Genomic DNA, 12,686 nt, shown 5'->3' on the forward strand with positions numbered 1-12,686 from the left:
CTTAAGGACCACCTCCATCCTGTCGGGGACCGGGCGAGTCATACGATTGGTAGAATCGAGTAAGTGCGGGCTAGCGTTGTCCAATCACGGGGAGGAGCTCGGAGCCGGTCCAATGAGAGCCTCCGGGGGGCGGGCCGGGCTGCCGCGGGCCCGGGGAAGGCTCCCGGGGGTGAGCCGAGGTCCCGGGCCGTCGAGGGCTCCGGCCAGCGTGCGGGAATGAGCGGGTCCCTGGGCCGGGTGGCGGTGGCTCTGCTCCGCTGGGGGCGCGGCTCCGGCGGCGGCGGCGGCCTTTGGGGCCCAGGCGTGCGGGCGGCGGGTTCGGGCGGCGGCGGGGGCGGCTCAGCCGAGCAACTGGACGCGCTGGTGAAGAAGGACAAGGTGGTGGTCTTCCTCAAGGGGACTCCGGAGCAGCCCCAGTGCGGCTTCAGCAACGCAGTGGTGCAGATCCTGCGGCTGCACGGCGTCCGCGACTACGCGGCCTACAATGTGCTGGACGACCCCCAGCTCCGGCAAGGTCAGGCGGGCCCGCCGGGTGAGGGGCGAAGGGCCGGGGCCGCACCGCGGGGCTTGGGTGTGTCGCGCAAGAGGTCGGGGGGCGTGGGGGGGGGGGTTCGAGCGGGGCTAAGGGCGCGGGTTCCTGCACTGTGTTCGGGGTCGAGTGGGGGGCATGGTTGGCTTGAAGTGGATCTTGAGGATCTGGGCATCCGGTTCTCTGGCCAACTTGGGCATTGGGTAAGTCCCAGCTGTTCACTGGTCCCCACGCCGAGCCCAGGGAGGCGTTTCGGAGCCAAATCTCTCAGGCTCCGTCGGGGGGAGAGTGATGGGGAAGGGAGGCAAGAAGGAATACAGTAAGAACCACTAGGAGGTAGGCACTTTGGGGGACACGTTGAGAAGGTCGGCCTGCCTCACGAATAAGGAGCCGGTGCTGTTGATGGTGGAGGAAGGGCCGGGGTTGCCTTTGTCTGAGGCTGCCTGGTGCTTCAAGGCTCGGGCTGTCCGGAACCATCCTTTGTTGTTGCCACAAGGAGGGGGTTGACACTGCTTTTAGACTAGTCTTACTTGGGATCACTTGGTGTGGGAGAAAAAGTCATGAAATTTGTTTTTAGATACTCAAGGACAGGTTGGGATTGGGGGGGGCGTGCTGGGGCATGGAGAGGCCTGTGGACAGAGAGATAAGGAATGAACCCCGTGCCCTAGGTAACTGAAGCTTGGAGCTGGAGGAACCAGGGACCAGTTAGGGTCTGGGGCCAGATGCAGCAGGTAGGTAGAGGCGGGAGGGCCCGGACAGCTAATTGGTACTTCTTCTAATAAGCACCGTGCCAGGAACCTTATTGACATGCTTTCTCCTGTTTTGTGGGGGAGAAGGAAGAGGACAGAGGAGTGTGTTGACCTGCCCCTTGGCTAAGGTCCTGGGTCAGAGTTGGTGGAGCAGTGGGGAGGCTGTATGTACCTCCTAGAGGGTGGCTTGGTGTCCTGCCTTCCCGTTAGAGACTCCCAGTGACTGAATCCTGGCACCTCCCTGAGCCTAGTGCTGTTCTTTAGTGACAGTGTTCCAGAAACAGTTTTACGGGGCCAGCTTCTCTGTTATCCCAAGCCTAGAATTCTCCCATTTTGTTATTACATATTTACAACTGTTATTCTCCATTGTTACGACTGTTATTCTCCAGTTGAAATGATCAGTCGTAGTCCTTTCTGCTTGATGAGGCAGGCACTTGTGGTGGAAAGGTTTTGGGTTGTAATCCCTCTGCAGCCAGTCGGCTGTGCAACCTTAAATCCCATCCCTGCATTTTCCTTTTCAGTCGTATGAAGATACGAGGAAAGCAGACTTGACAAAGTTTTGATGAGGAAGAAAGAGAAAGTAAAACTTTTTAGAAAAGTGCCCCTCATTTTATCCGGCACACAGAAGGCACCCACTAAATGGTAGCTATTTTATTATTGGGATATTTGGTTTTCAAAGTATTTTGTCCCCCCCAAATTAATCCCTGGGAAACTGTTGGTTTCTGTGGGTGGAAACTAGGAGGAGTGAAGGCAGGTTAACATGACCAGCTTTATGTGATCTTACCGTGTATTATGCTCGTGATCCCTGTTTGTTTTCCTGCTAGGATGCCACCGGTCACTAGGCCTTGGGGTGTTTTTGGTTTTTGGTTTTTCTATGTACGGGGAGTATCTGCGGTCTTCACCCAGCAGTGGCTGCTCTACTTAAAAGATAAGATAGGAGAAACTACTCTGTAATCTTTCCGTGGGGACCTCGCCACAGGTCCCCTGCAAATTGCTAGTATGGCCGTTCATAAAAAGTTGTGTTGTTAACAGCCTGTTTAGTACGAAGTTTTGAAGCTCTTTGGTTTGTGGTTTCTGTTCTCCTGTGGAATACAATGGAGATAGGCTACGCTGGAATGTAAGAACAAAGTAGGAACAGAAATAAGAGGGCTGACTCACAGCACTTGGATTCCTGGCTTCCGTTTCACCTGTCTGGTTTCCAGTCTCTCACATTCGCTCGCTCTCTCTCTCTCTCTCTCTCAAGTTTATTTATCTTTCTTTTTTGAGAGAGAGAGTGTATGTACATGAGCAGGATAGAGGGAGAGAGAGAGAGAGAGAGAGAGAGAGAGAGAGAGAGAGAATTCCAAGCAGGTTCCGTGGTGTCTGTGCAGAGCCTAACACGGAGCTTGATCCCTTGACCCAGGGATCATGACCTGAACTGAAATCAAGAGTTGGTCACTTAACTGACTGAGCCACCCAGGTGTCCTAAGTCTCACTTTCTTAAGTGTTCAGACAACAGCTACAGGAATTTAGCCCTTAAATTTATTTATATTTTTTAAGCTTTATTTGTTTATTTTGTGTGTGTGTGTATATGAGAGAGAGAGCATGAGCCTGGGAGGGGCAGGGAGAGGGAGAGAGAGAATCCCAAGCAGATTCCGCGCAATCAGTGTGGAGCCCTGCGGAGCCCGACGTGGGGCTTGAACTCACAAACCGTGAGATCATGACCTGAGCCGAAACCAAGAGTCAGGGGCTTAACCAACTGAGCCACCCAGGCGCCCCAGCCTTTAAATTTCTTGACCGTAGAGTTTCAACATTTCCATTCCCATTTTGTTTCATACCAGATTGTCATCTTGGTCGATAAATGTGTTGCATATATGTTGAACCTAACATCCACCTTTTGTGTTGCTTAGAAAAATAAACTCGTGTGCAACTATTAACCTGCAGATCGGAGCAGGGTAGTGTGTGCGTGTTCCCGCAGCGGGGACTCATTTAGCCAGGGTAAGACTTTGTAAAACATTCAGACTCTTCTTCTCTTTATTCTCTACACTTTTGACTTTACCAAGAGAAGCTGCCAGGCTGTCTGATGGTTGCTTTTGCTAGTCAGAGCTACCTCTGTGCACCTTTCCTAGACCCAAGGTCACCGCTAGTAACTGGAGAGGCGCAGCTGCCAAACTGCCTTTCCTTTCTCCCTGTGCCACAGCTTTGCGAAGGGCTCAGAGCCTGAAGAACACCCACGGACTCTGTCCTGTTCCTGCTACCCGGTTCCCAAGGTGTGATGCAGAGAGGTCTCAACCTGTGACCCAGGGAACAAAGACGACTGTGAGGTCCTCCTCCGGTCTTTTCTTTCTCCTGTTTATCTGGAATACACACAGAAGGGAGCCACAAAGGGATCGGGTCCCGGCAGACAGATGTCAGCATATCCAAATCCTCCTTTTAACAAAGCCTGTCTTTTATTTTCCTTTGTAAAAGTAACATGCTCACCGAGGAAAGAGGAAACTTGGAAATGCCGAAAGTAATAAACGAAAACTACCTGTAATTCTGCATACACCGTTAACATTTGTATCTAGTTGCTAGTTGGGTTTTTGTTTGTTTGTTTGTTTTGTTTTTAAACGCATTTGAGATCACACGTGTCCATGCTTAGCATTTTGCCCTCTGGAGAGCAGGGACCATGTCTGACCGCGTTACCTGAGTACCCTGTATATTGCTTATGCAGCGCGGGCATTCGGTGAGGATTTTAATGAATAAGTAAATACTTCTCTTATTTATCATATCGGAAACCATCTTCCATGCTCTTTAAAAACAAACCCTCTTAAATTTCTGCCTGTTCAGATCACCATTGTTTTTTGCTTTCACGAGGAGCAGTGTCTGTTGAATGAATAGCCATTATCTTATTGTTGAATGTTTATTAAGCCTTTGAAGATATGCACGGCCTTTTCACTATCAGGGAATTTGGGCAACAGTAACAAATCTGGGACCTTGGCAAGTGTTAAAAGATTAAGGGGGGGGGTGTTTCTGGGTCTTTGTTGTGATGGATGTGATACATGCTGTGGATGAGAGAATCCAGTCGCACCAACACCTGGGAGGAGTAACTGTCGGTGCCGGGTCAAGTTGAAGGGGACCAGCTGCTTCCCTCCTGGGTATACAGTCTAGAGTGAGGGTTGCCAGGGGTTCCTGCGTGGCTCCGTCGGTTAAGAGTCCGGCTTCGGCTCAGGTCATGATCTCGTGGTCTGTGAGTTTAAGCCCCGCATTGGTCTCTGTGCTGACAGCTCAGAGCCTGGAGCCCCTCCCCACTCACGCTCTTTCTCTCTCTGTCTCTCAAAAGATAAACACACGTTAACAAACAAAGTGGGGGTTGACAGACGACCTTTGTAAAGGGCCAGAGAGTAAGTACTTCAGTCTTTGTGGACCCTTCCACTCTGCTATTGGGGGCCTGAAGGCAGTCGGGATGGTACCTAGACAGGTAGGTGTGGCCGAGTTCTAATAAAACTTGATTTGCAAGAAGTAGGCAGTGGACCATATCTGGCCCAAAGGCCGTAGTTTGCCACCTCTTTCTCCAGCGAGGAAGACCCCTGTGTTTGAGTTAGAAGATGCATGTAATGATACTCCCTGAAACACTGCTCGTAATAATGAAAACTTGGCAAGAGAGGATCTTGGCCTATTAGCAGACTGGATAAACAGACTGTGGTTTAGCAGGCGATAGAAAACTAAGTTGTGGTAGAGTGATCTAGTTCGAGATGTATCTCATGTAACTGAATCTCAAAAATTACGGGGTGCAGTCACGAAGTAAGTTGCAAAAAAGGTAGTCATGGCATAATGCCGTTCGTGTATACAGACGTGCCCGGTGTGAAACGGCCCGACGTGTTGCGGACACATGTCAGTTGTAAGTATGGATCGTGGGCAGGGGTGGGATGTGCCAGCCAGAGGCCACCTGCGGAGGTCTAGAACCTGTCCTTTGGATTCCTAGAAACCCGGGTGGAAATCCAGGCCCGGCCGTTTGCCAGCACCGTGACTTTGGTTAAAGAACTTCTCTGAGCCTCAGTTTCTTCCTCTGATAAATAGGGACTAATTATGCCTTCCCGGAAGGACTCTTACAAAGGTTAAGTGAGGTATGTATTGAAAACACTTAAAGAATGTGAAATTCAGTAACCCTATCAGCAAGTGCCTGGCACACCTGATTGGTATTTTTCCAGCATTCTTCCCTGGGCGTCCTCTGTTGCACGTGTTTCTAGAGAGGCAGGACTTGAAGGGTGGAGTAGGGGGCATTGGTGGAGAGGAGAGCGTGTCCGCCTTGCACCTGGAATGTGCGAGCTCAATCCTTTCACCAGTTAGGTCTCAATTCGTCTTTGTAATAAATGCGTGAGGCATGGATTTCTTCCCACTTCCCAGGTAGGGAGACTGAGGCTAAGACATGAGCAGATTTATCGGAAGCTACATCTGCAAGCTAGCAAGCCATAGTCGGCTGCCCTTAAAGCCATTGCTTTGTTCACTCTGTCCCCAGCCTTTGCTTTTCCCCTGTTGAGGGTCTCTCGTTTCCCTTGCTGTCTCTGCTCAGGTGATCTCATGGGGGTGCTGACATCATTGTTTCCTAGGAGGACTTCAGGAGGAGGTGATGTGACTTGCCCCAGGCAGAGTTAACCTGCATCAGACTCTGAAGCTCCTATGGTGAAAATCTACCAGGAAAAAAAAAAGGAAACTCTTATCATTTGTTTGGTGTCCAAACCGGGAACGAAGTCTGATGTTCCGAAATGGGATGAATTTTGAAAAGTCCCTTTCGAAAGTTCTGGAAGTACTTTTTCTCCACTCTGGTTTGATGCTTTGGAACATTAATTTTTTCGGTGGGGCAGTAGGTGGAGGTAGGACCGGTTTTGTGAGACCGCCTCCTTCGTCGCTCCAGATTCCTCGCGTCACCCTGTGTAGAACTTCGCAGTCAGTACTTTTGTCCCAAATTGAATCATTGTCACCTCTCGTCTTTAAAATGCCATTGTCATTAAAATCCACTCTTGGATACGATTTTCTCATTTTCACGAGTCCCTCCGATCCCGAGTTATTTGGCGTGAAAGTTAACTACCACTGTATGTTGCAGGTTTTGAGAATTAAAAAGTGTGAGAAATTAGCCATGTTTAAACAATTAATGGTGGACCGATGGGATTCATTTTCATTTTCAACTGGTGAGCCGCAGTCTCTTATTATCAGAAGTTACTCGCTTCGTGCTATAGGAATCCACTGGTTGTCTCGTTAAATATTTAAACTTGTAATCAGGCTTCTAAAAAAAGGAACGTAGTATTTTTTTAAGACGCCGAAGCTTTACCTTGCTATCAGCTGCCTGTAACCTCTGTTACTCTAAAAGCTGAAGAAGCAGGTAGGTTTCATTTTGATCAACCGTCAGCTGGTAGGCCCGTTGGCCACTGTCACAATGCCATCATGGGCTCCGAGGGGCGGCGCTTCTGAGTTCCTGAAATGTAAGTTATTGGGCAAGATAGTGTGACTCTGGGGTTTGGAAGGAGTCCCAGCTCCCTCGCACGTGACCGGAGGGGGTGGATGTTCGGGAAGGTTGGAAAGCCCACCGGCTGGGTAGTTTTAATGGTGGCGTCTCTGCCTCTTCTGTCTTGTCTGGACGTGTGATCTGCAGCAGCGTGAAATTAATGCAGGAATCGAGCCTAAAGCTTTGATTGAGTGTGGTACTATAAATACGATTGATGGAAGCAAATCATTCTTTTACTTAGCAAAGATCTTATGTAAAAAAACTACTCTTTAGGATCAGATGCGTGTGGTTTTCGGGCGACCTCAGATGGCAAATTTACTCTCATTTATGGTGCGTTTCAAAAATTGTAGGGACTCACCGAAAGAATCAGTAGATACTCATCGTCTTGGAAAGCTTCACACAATGTATTACCAATTGAAAAAGACCCAGATGTAAAAGCACGCACATAAGTGGCACATGCACACAATACAGAAGGTTCTTAAGAAGCTTTCAAAGAATTACAGGAGATTCGTGTTGACGTTAAACATTTCTTAATTCCCACACCCACTCTCGGTCACATGAAAGTAAAAGATGGATCACTGGCTTCTTTGTGAAATAAGTTCTAACAGACTATTGAAGGACGGAGCTTTTTTTTTTTTTTAAATACAACTCATGCTGAGTCGTCTCTGTGGCATCAAGTATCAGAATGATGAAAAACTTTAATTCATCAAGATACTCTAACATATCTAGATATTTGGTATTCTAAAGACGTTCTGAAGGCTAAATGAAATTTTCCTTTTATTAGTAACCCCCCTACCTCTAGCTGATTTTTTTTTTTTTTTTTTTTTTTAAGACACTCAAAGTGGCTTAGAACTGTGCTTTTCTGGGGATATAACATACAGCATGGTGACTATAGCTGACAATCCTCTATTGCACATTTGTAAGCTTTTAAGGTAATCTCGAAAGTTCTCATCACGGGAAAAACCTCTGTAACCTTATACGGTGACAGGTGTTAACCAGACTTATTGTGGTGATCATTTTGTAATATATACACATATCAAGTCATTATATTGTATGCCTGAAATAATATGTCATATGTCAATTATACCTCAAAAAAAAAAAAAACAAAACTAAGTGTGCTTTCTGGCGCCTATAACGCTGGACCCATTATCTCCCTAGAAGTCTGGGGAAGAAAGATAAAGCTCTCAGCTGGGGGCCGTCTTTAGTGCTGTGGTTAGGAGCTAAGTTACCGTTTTTTTAGAAGGCAGTGACTTATTTAAAAGAGAAAAACACATTGCCTCTTAGGATTTGGGCCATCACTCAAGTTGGTGTTTTTGTTTGGAAAACAAATGCTGGGTAAATGATAGGGTATCCAGGACCAGCTTTTTAGCACCAGTATTTTTCGTTGGTTTGCATGAAAACCCCCACGTGAACGACTTTTAATTTGCACGGTATTGTGTTTTGTTTGAACGGCCTGTTGACGTTGCTGTTTTGTTTGTTTGCTCGTTTTGGCCATTTGAAAATATCTATGGAAGTGTAAACATGGCAAGTATATAGTGATTGATGGTCATGTGCCATGGTTTTGACCATCGTCCGTTTTTCATAGAGCCAACACACGTTTTGCTGGAAGGCCATGTTTTTGGAAGTGTTTTCGCATCTCAGCACACAAGTAGGAAGGAAGTAGAATGGTTGGAAGAATGTGAGGAAAGAGCAGCCTTCTGTCTTGAGATCGAAACCACGCTTTTTCCCTACCTTGTTGTCAAGACCATCGGCCTCATGGCCCAGAGCTGAACAGAAGAACCACACGGCCTCACTGTCCTAGAATGTGCCTCATCTCTGTGTGTCCTCCACACCGCTCACACACGGGACTGATCCCGTGCATGCTGGTTGGTTTCTTGTCCTCCGTGAGCGCTTGAGAACGAGGAGGGGGGGGGCCCTCACCGTCTGGCACTGCTCCTGGCCCAGGACATGGGCCTTAGGCGAGCTTCGGGCTTCTCCTTGCTTTGACTTGGTCGTTGCGAGTTCTGTGCTGAGCCGAATCCACCTGCCCTGTGGAGAGCCCATCTGAGGGGCTGAGTAGGGCGAGGGCTGCAGTCTGCCCTAGGATAGAGATTTTTCTCTGGGTCAAAGAAGTAAAGGCAAAAACCCATGACCAACCCAGATAGGCATAAAAACTGTGAGGTGGGGACTGCCTCATTTGGCAGAGTTGGACCCGTGGGTCCATGATAGACCCATATTAAGTAATCCGCTTGGAAATGAAGTCCTGGCATTTCTTTAACGTTTGGTCTCACTGAAACCATGACTGGCAGATGAATGGAGAATGTGGCTCCGTACGTGTTGTGTGACTTACATGAACCGGTCGGTTCTCTGCCATCAGTCCCTGCCGATTGTGTGTGCGCGCGCGCGCGCGCGTGTGTGTGTGTGTGTGTGAGAGACATTCTATGACAGCCTCACCTACCTGATTGTCCCGCCGTGAAAGCTTTGCGAGATGGGGGTGGAAACAGGCGGGTGGTGGAAAGACTTGGCCGAGGCCTCACAGCTTGTAATTGGAGGAGGTGGGGTTTGAACCGTGACCCAGTTGACTCTGCAGCTCCGAGTCTGTGGCAAACACGTCCCTCAGGGATGGGGGAAGCAAGAAGGGAACGGCACCGGATGTCCTGCTGGGAGCGCATGGAAAACAGATTTTGCCACGAGAAGTTCAGCTCTGACCGTTTAAATGACACTGAAATGTTCTCTCCCCGTAGGCATTAAAGACTATTCCAACTGGCCCACCATCCCGCAAGTGTACCTCAACGGCGAGTTCGTGGGGGGCTGTGACATTCTGTTGCAGATGCACCAGAATGGGGACCTGGTGGAGGAACTGAAAAAGCTGGGGATCCGCTCTGCCCTTCTGGATGAACAGAAAGACCAAGACTCCAAGTGAGGGCGGCCCGGGGCCTCCCTGAGCAGCAGGGGCTGTTGGTGCCCAGACTCACCGCCGGCCAAGCCTTACCGATTCTGGTCTTGACTCATCAGACGGCAGCTGCTTGCACGGATTTCTCCAGTCTGTAAGCAGTTGGGCGATTTTGGTGTGTCTGGTGTTGGGGCTGCGAATATTCTATTGTGAACTTCATTAGAACCACTGCACTGTAATGATTCAATGTTGTATTACGATATTGCTGTCAACAAAATCTGTTCTTAGGTTGTCATTTGCTCTTTGCCTGATTCAGGAGTAAAATGAGGAGCTTTTGAGTCATTCTTCATGAATCCTCTGCAAATGTGTCAGTCTGCAAAGATAATTATATCTCCCCAAATTTTTCGTAGCTGCTTCTGTTAAGAAAAATGATGGACAGGGAGGAAGATGTGATAACTGGGGTGTTGTTTTTTTTAAATAAACTGCCAACCCAGGGATCCTGTGTGTGAGTCGTTCATTCTGAATAGCAGGAACACTGCACCTTCCTCTGCTCGGGCCCGCTGTAACAAAATACCACAGTCTGGGCGGGCTTATGAACAACAGATGTTTATTTCTTTTGGTTCCGGGAGCTGCGAGTCCAGGATGAAGGCTCTAGCACACCAGCTGTCAGGTGAGGGCTGTGCCTGGTTCATTGATGGCATCTTCTCACCGTGTCCTCATGAGGAAGCCCTCTGGGGTCCCTCTTAAATGGGCACAAATCCCATTCGTGAGGACCCTGCCCTCGGTCACCTCCCAAAGTCCCCCCGCCACCAACACCACCATTCTGGGGGTCTGGGGTCAACATAGGAATGTTGAGGGGAGGCATTCAGTCCGTAGCAGTGTGGATTATGAGTGCCCGTGACCTTCCGTTTTTAGAAATGCGGAGTGATTCTCATACTCTTCGGTTAAATTTGACATAAAAATTGCCATCAAGCGATGGTCTAATTTCTTGAGGGAAGGTAAGCCTTGTGAGTGCCGGGTGGTGTTGACTGGCTGAGTTGGGCGCCCGGGTGGCGTGCGGAGAAGGGAGGTGGCTGAGGCTGGAGGAGGCAGCCCCGCTCGCCTGCCCCTGAGATCTGGTAGCTGTGCTACCGTCAGGGGGACGTCACCAGCGGTCTTCCAAAGACAGGAATCCACTGAGCATTGTGTTTTCTTAAAAAATACGGTCTATACACGATGTTATATAGAGAACACCCTGAACACTCCACCAAAGATCTACCAGAACTGATAAAGGAATTCAGAAAAGTAGGATTTAAAATCCGTTTCATTCCTATACACTAATGAAGCAGCAGAAAGGGAAGTTACGAAAACAATCTCATCTATAATTGCACCAAAAATAACTAACTCGCTAACGCTAACCGAGCAATCTATACATTCAATGCAATCCCTACCAAAATGCCAACACAGTTTTCACAGATTCGGAACAGACAATCCTAAAATTTATATAGAGCCACAGAAGACCCCGAACAGCCAAAGCAATCTTGAAAAAGTAGAACAAAACTGGAGGCATCACAATTCCAGGTTTCAAGTTATGTTACAAAGCTATAGTAACCAACAGTATGGTACTGGCATAAAAATAGACACATAGATCAATGGAACAGAATAGAAAACCCAGAAATAAACCCACAATTATATGATCAATTAATCTCCAACAAGGAATGCAAGAATATGCAATGGAAAAAAGTCCTTTCAACAATTGGTGTTGGGAAAACTAGACAGCTACGTGCAAAAGAATGAAACTGGACCACTACACGGTACGAAAAATAAACTCAAAATGGATTGAAGACCTAAATGTGAGATGCGAAACCATAAAAATCCTGGAAGAGGCCGCAGGCAGCAATTTCTCTAATATCAACCATAGCAACGTTTTTTGAGATATGTCTCCCGAGGCAAGGGAAATAAAAGTGAAAATAAACCATTGGGACTACATCAAATTCTGCACAAAGGAAACAACAAAACGAAATGGCAACCTACCGAATAGGTGAAGAGATTTGCAAATGACTTCCGATAAGGGGTTGGTATCCAAAATGCATAAAGAACTGATACAACTCAACACCTAAAAAGACAAATAATCCAATTAAAAATGGGCAGAAGACATGAACAGACATTTTTCCAAAGAAGGCATCCAGATGACCAACAGACACATGAAAAGATGCTCAACATCACATCCTCAGGGAAATGCAAATCAAAACCCCGAGATACCACCTCACAATGGCTAAAATCAACAAGGCAGGAAGCAACAGGAGGTGTTGGGGAGGACGTGGAGAAAGGGGAACCCTCCTGTGCCGATGGTGGGAATGCAAACTGGTGCAGCCACTTTGGAACACAGTATGGAGTTTCCTTAAGTAAAAAATAGAACTACCATAGGACCCAGTAATTGCGCTACTGAGTATTTACCTAAAGTATACCAAAATCACTAACTTGGAAGGATATATACATCCCTGTGTTCATTGCAGCATTATGTATAATAGCCAAATTATGGAAGCAACCCAGGTGTCCATTTACAATGGAATATTATTCAGTCATAAAAAAGAATGAAATGTTGCCATTGGCAGCAACGTGGATGGACCTAGAGAGTAAATGCTAAGCGAAGTAAGTCAGAGAAAGACATACCATTTGATCTCACTATTAGGTGGAATTTAAGGAACAAAGGGGTTAAAAAAAAAAAAAGATCTCCTCTCCCTCCCAAAAAAAAACCAAACCCAACTCTTAACTATAGAGAACAAACTAACAGTTTCCAGAGGGGAGGTGGGTGGGGGGATGGGTGAAATGGGGTGGGGGTGGGGGATGAAGCGTATACTTAACCTTGATGAGCACCGAGTAATATACAGGGCTGTTGAATATTGTACACCTGAAACTAATGTTAACACTACGTTGGCTATACTGGAATTAAAAAAAAAGCTTTGGCACATGAAAAAAGAAAAAAGGTCTTTATACAAAAGGGATTAATTGGAATCCTAGCAGAGATGCCTCCAGTGTATGGTATCTTTTTATAAGACTCTCAATGTGTCTCTGTCCTGAGGCTGGAGGCGGAGC

General features: G+C 47.5%; 1 protein-coding gene and 1 long non-coding RNA gene across 3 annotated transcripts; both read left to right on the top strand.

Annotated features, from left to right (window-relative positions):
- Nucleotides 1-134: 134 nt before the first annotated feature.
- GLRX5 (glutaredoxin 5) lies at nt 135-10,108 on the top strand. The gene is made up of 2 exons (XM_058740209.1): nt 135-514; nt 9,463-10,108. The coding sequence occupies exons 1-2, from the start codon at nt 217-219 to the stop codon at nt 9,639-9,641; spliced, it is 477 nt and encodes a 158-aa protein (XP_058596192.1). The 5' UTR covers nt 135-216; the 3' UTR covers nt 9,642-10,108.
- On the top strand, nt 620-7,376 carry LOC131517712 (uncharacterized). Of its 2 annotated transcripts, XR_009264761.1 has the most exons (3): nt 620-1,260; nt 1,800-5,137; nt 5,222-7,376. It is a non-coding gene; the product is annotated as an uncharacterized LOC131517712 (long non-coding RNA). The 2 variants fall into 2 exon arrangements; XR_009264760.1 differs by lacking the exon at nt 620-1,260 and having other exon boundaries at nt 1,649-5,137.
- Nucleotides 10,109-12,686: the final 2,578 nt, after the last annotated feature.

Source organism: Neofelis nebulosa, chromosome 7 (genome assembly GCF_028018385.1).
Source record: "Neofelis nebulosa isolate mNeoNeb1 chromosome 7, mNeoNeb1.pri, whole genome shotgun sequence".
In the NCBI taxonomy this organism is placed as follows: domain Eukaryota; kingdom Metazoa; phylum Chordata; class Mammalia; order Carnivora; family Felidae; genus Neofelis; species Neofelis nebulosa.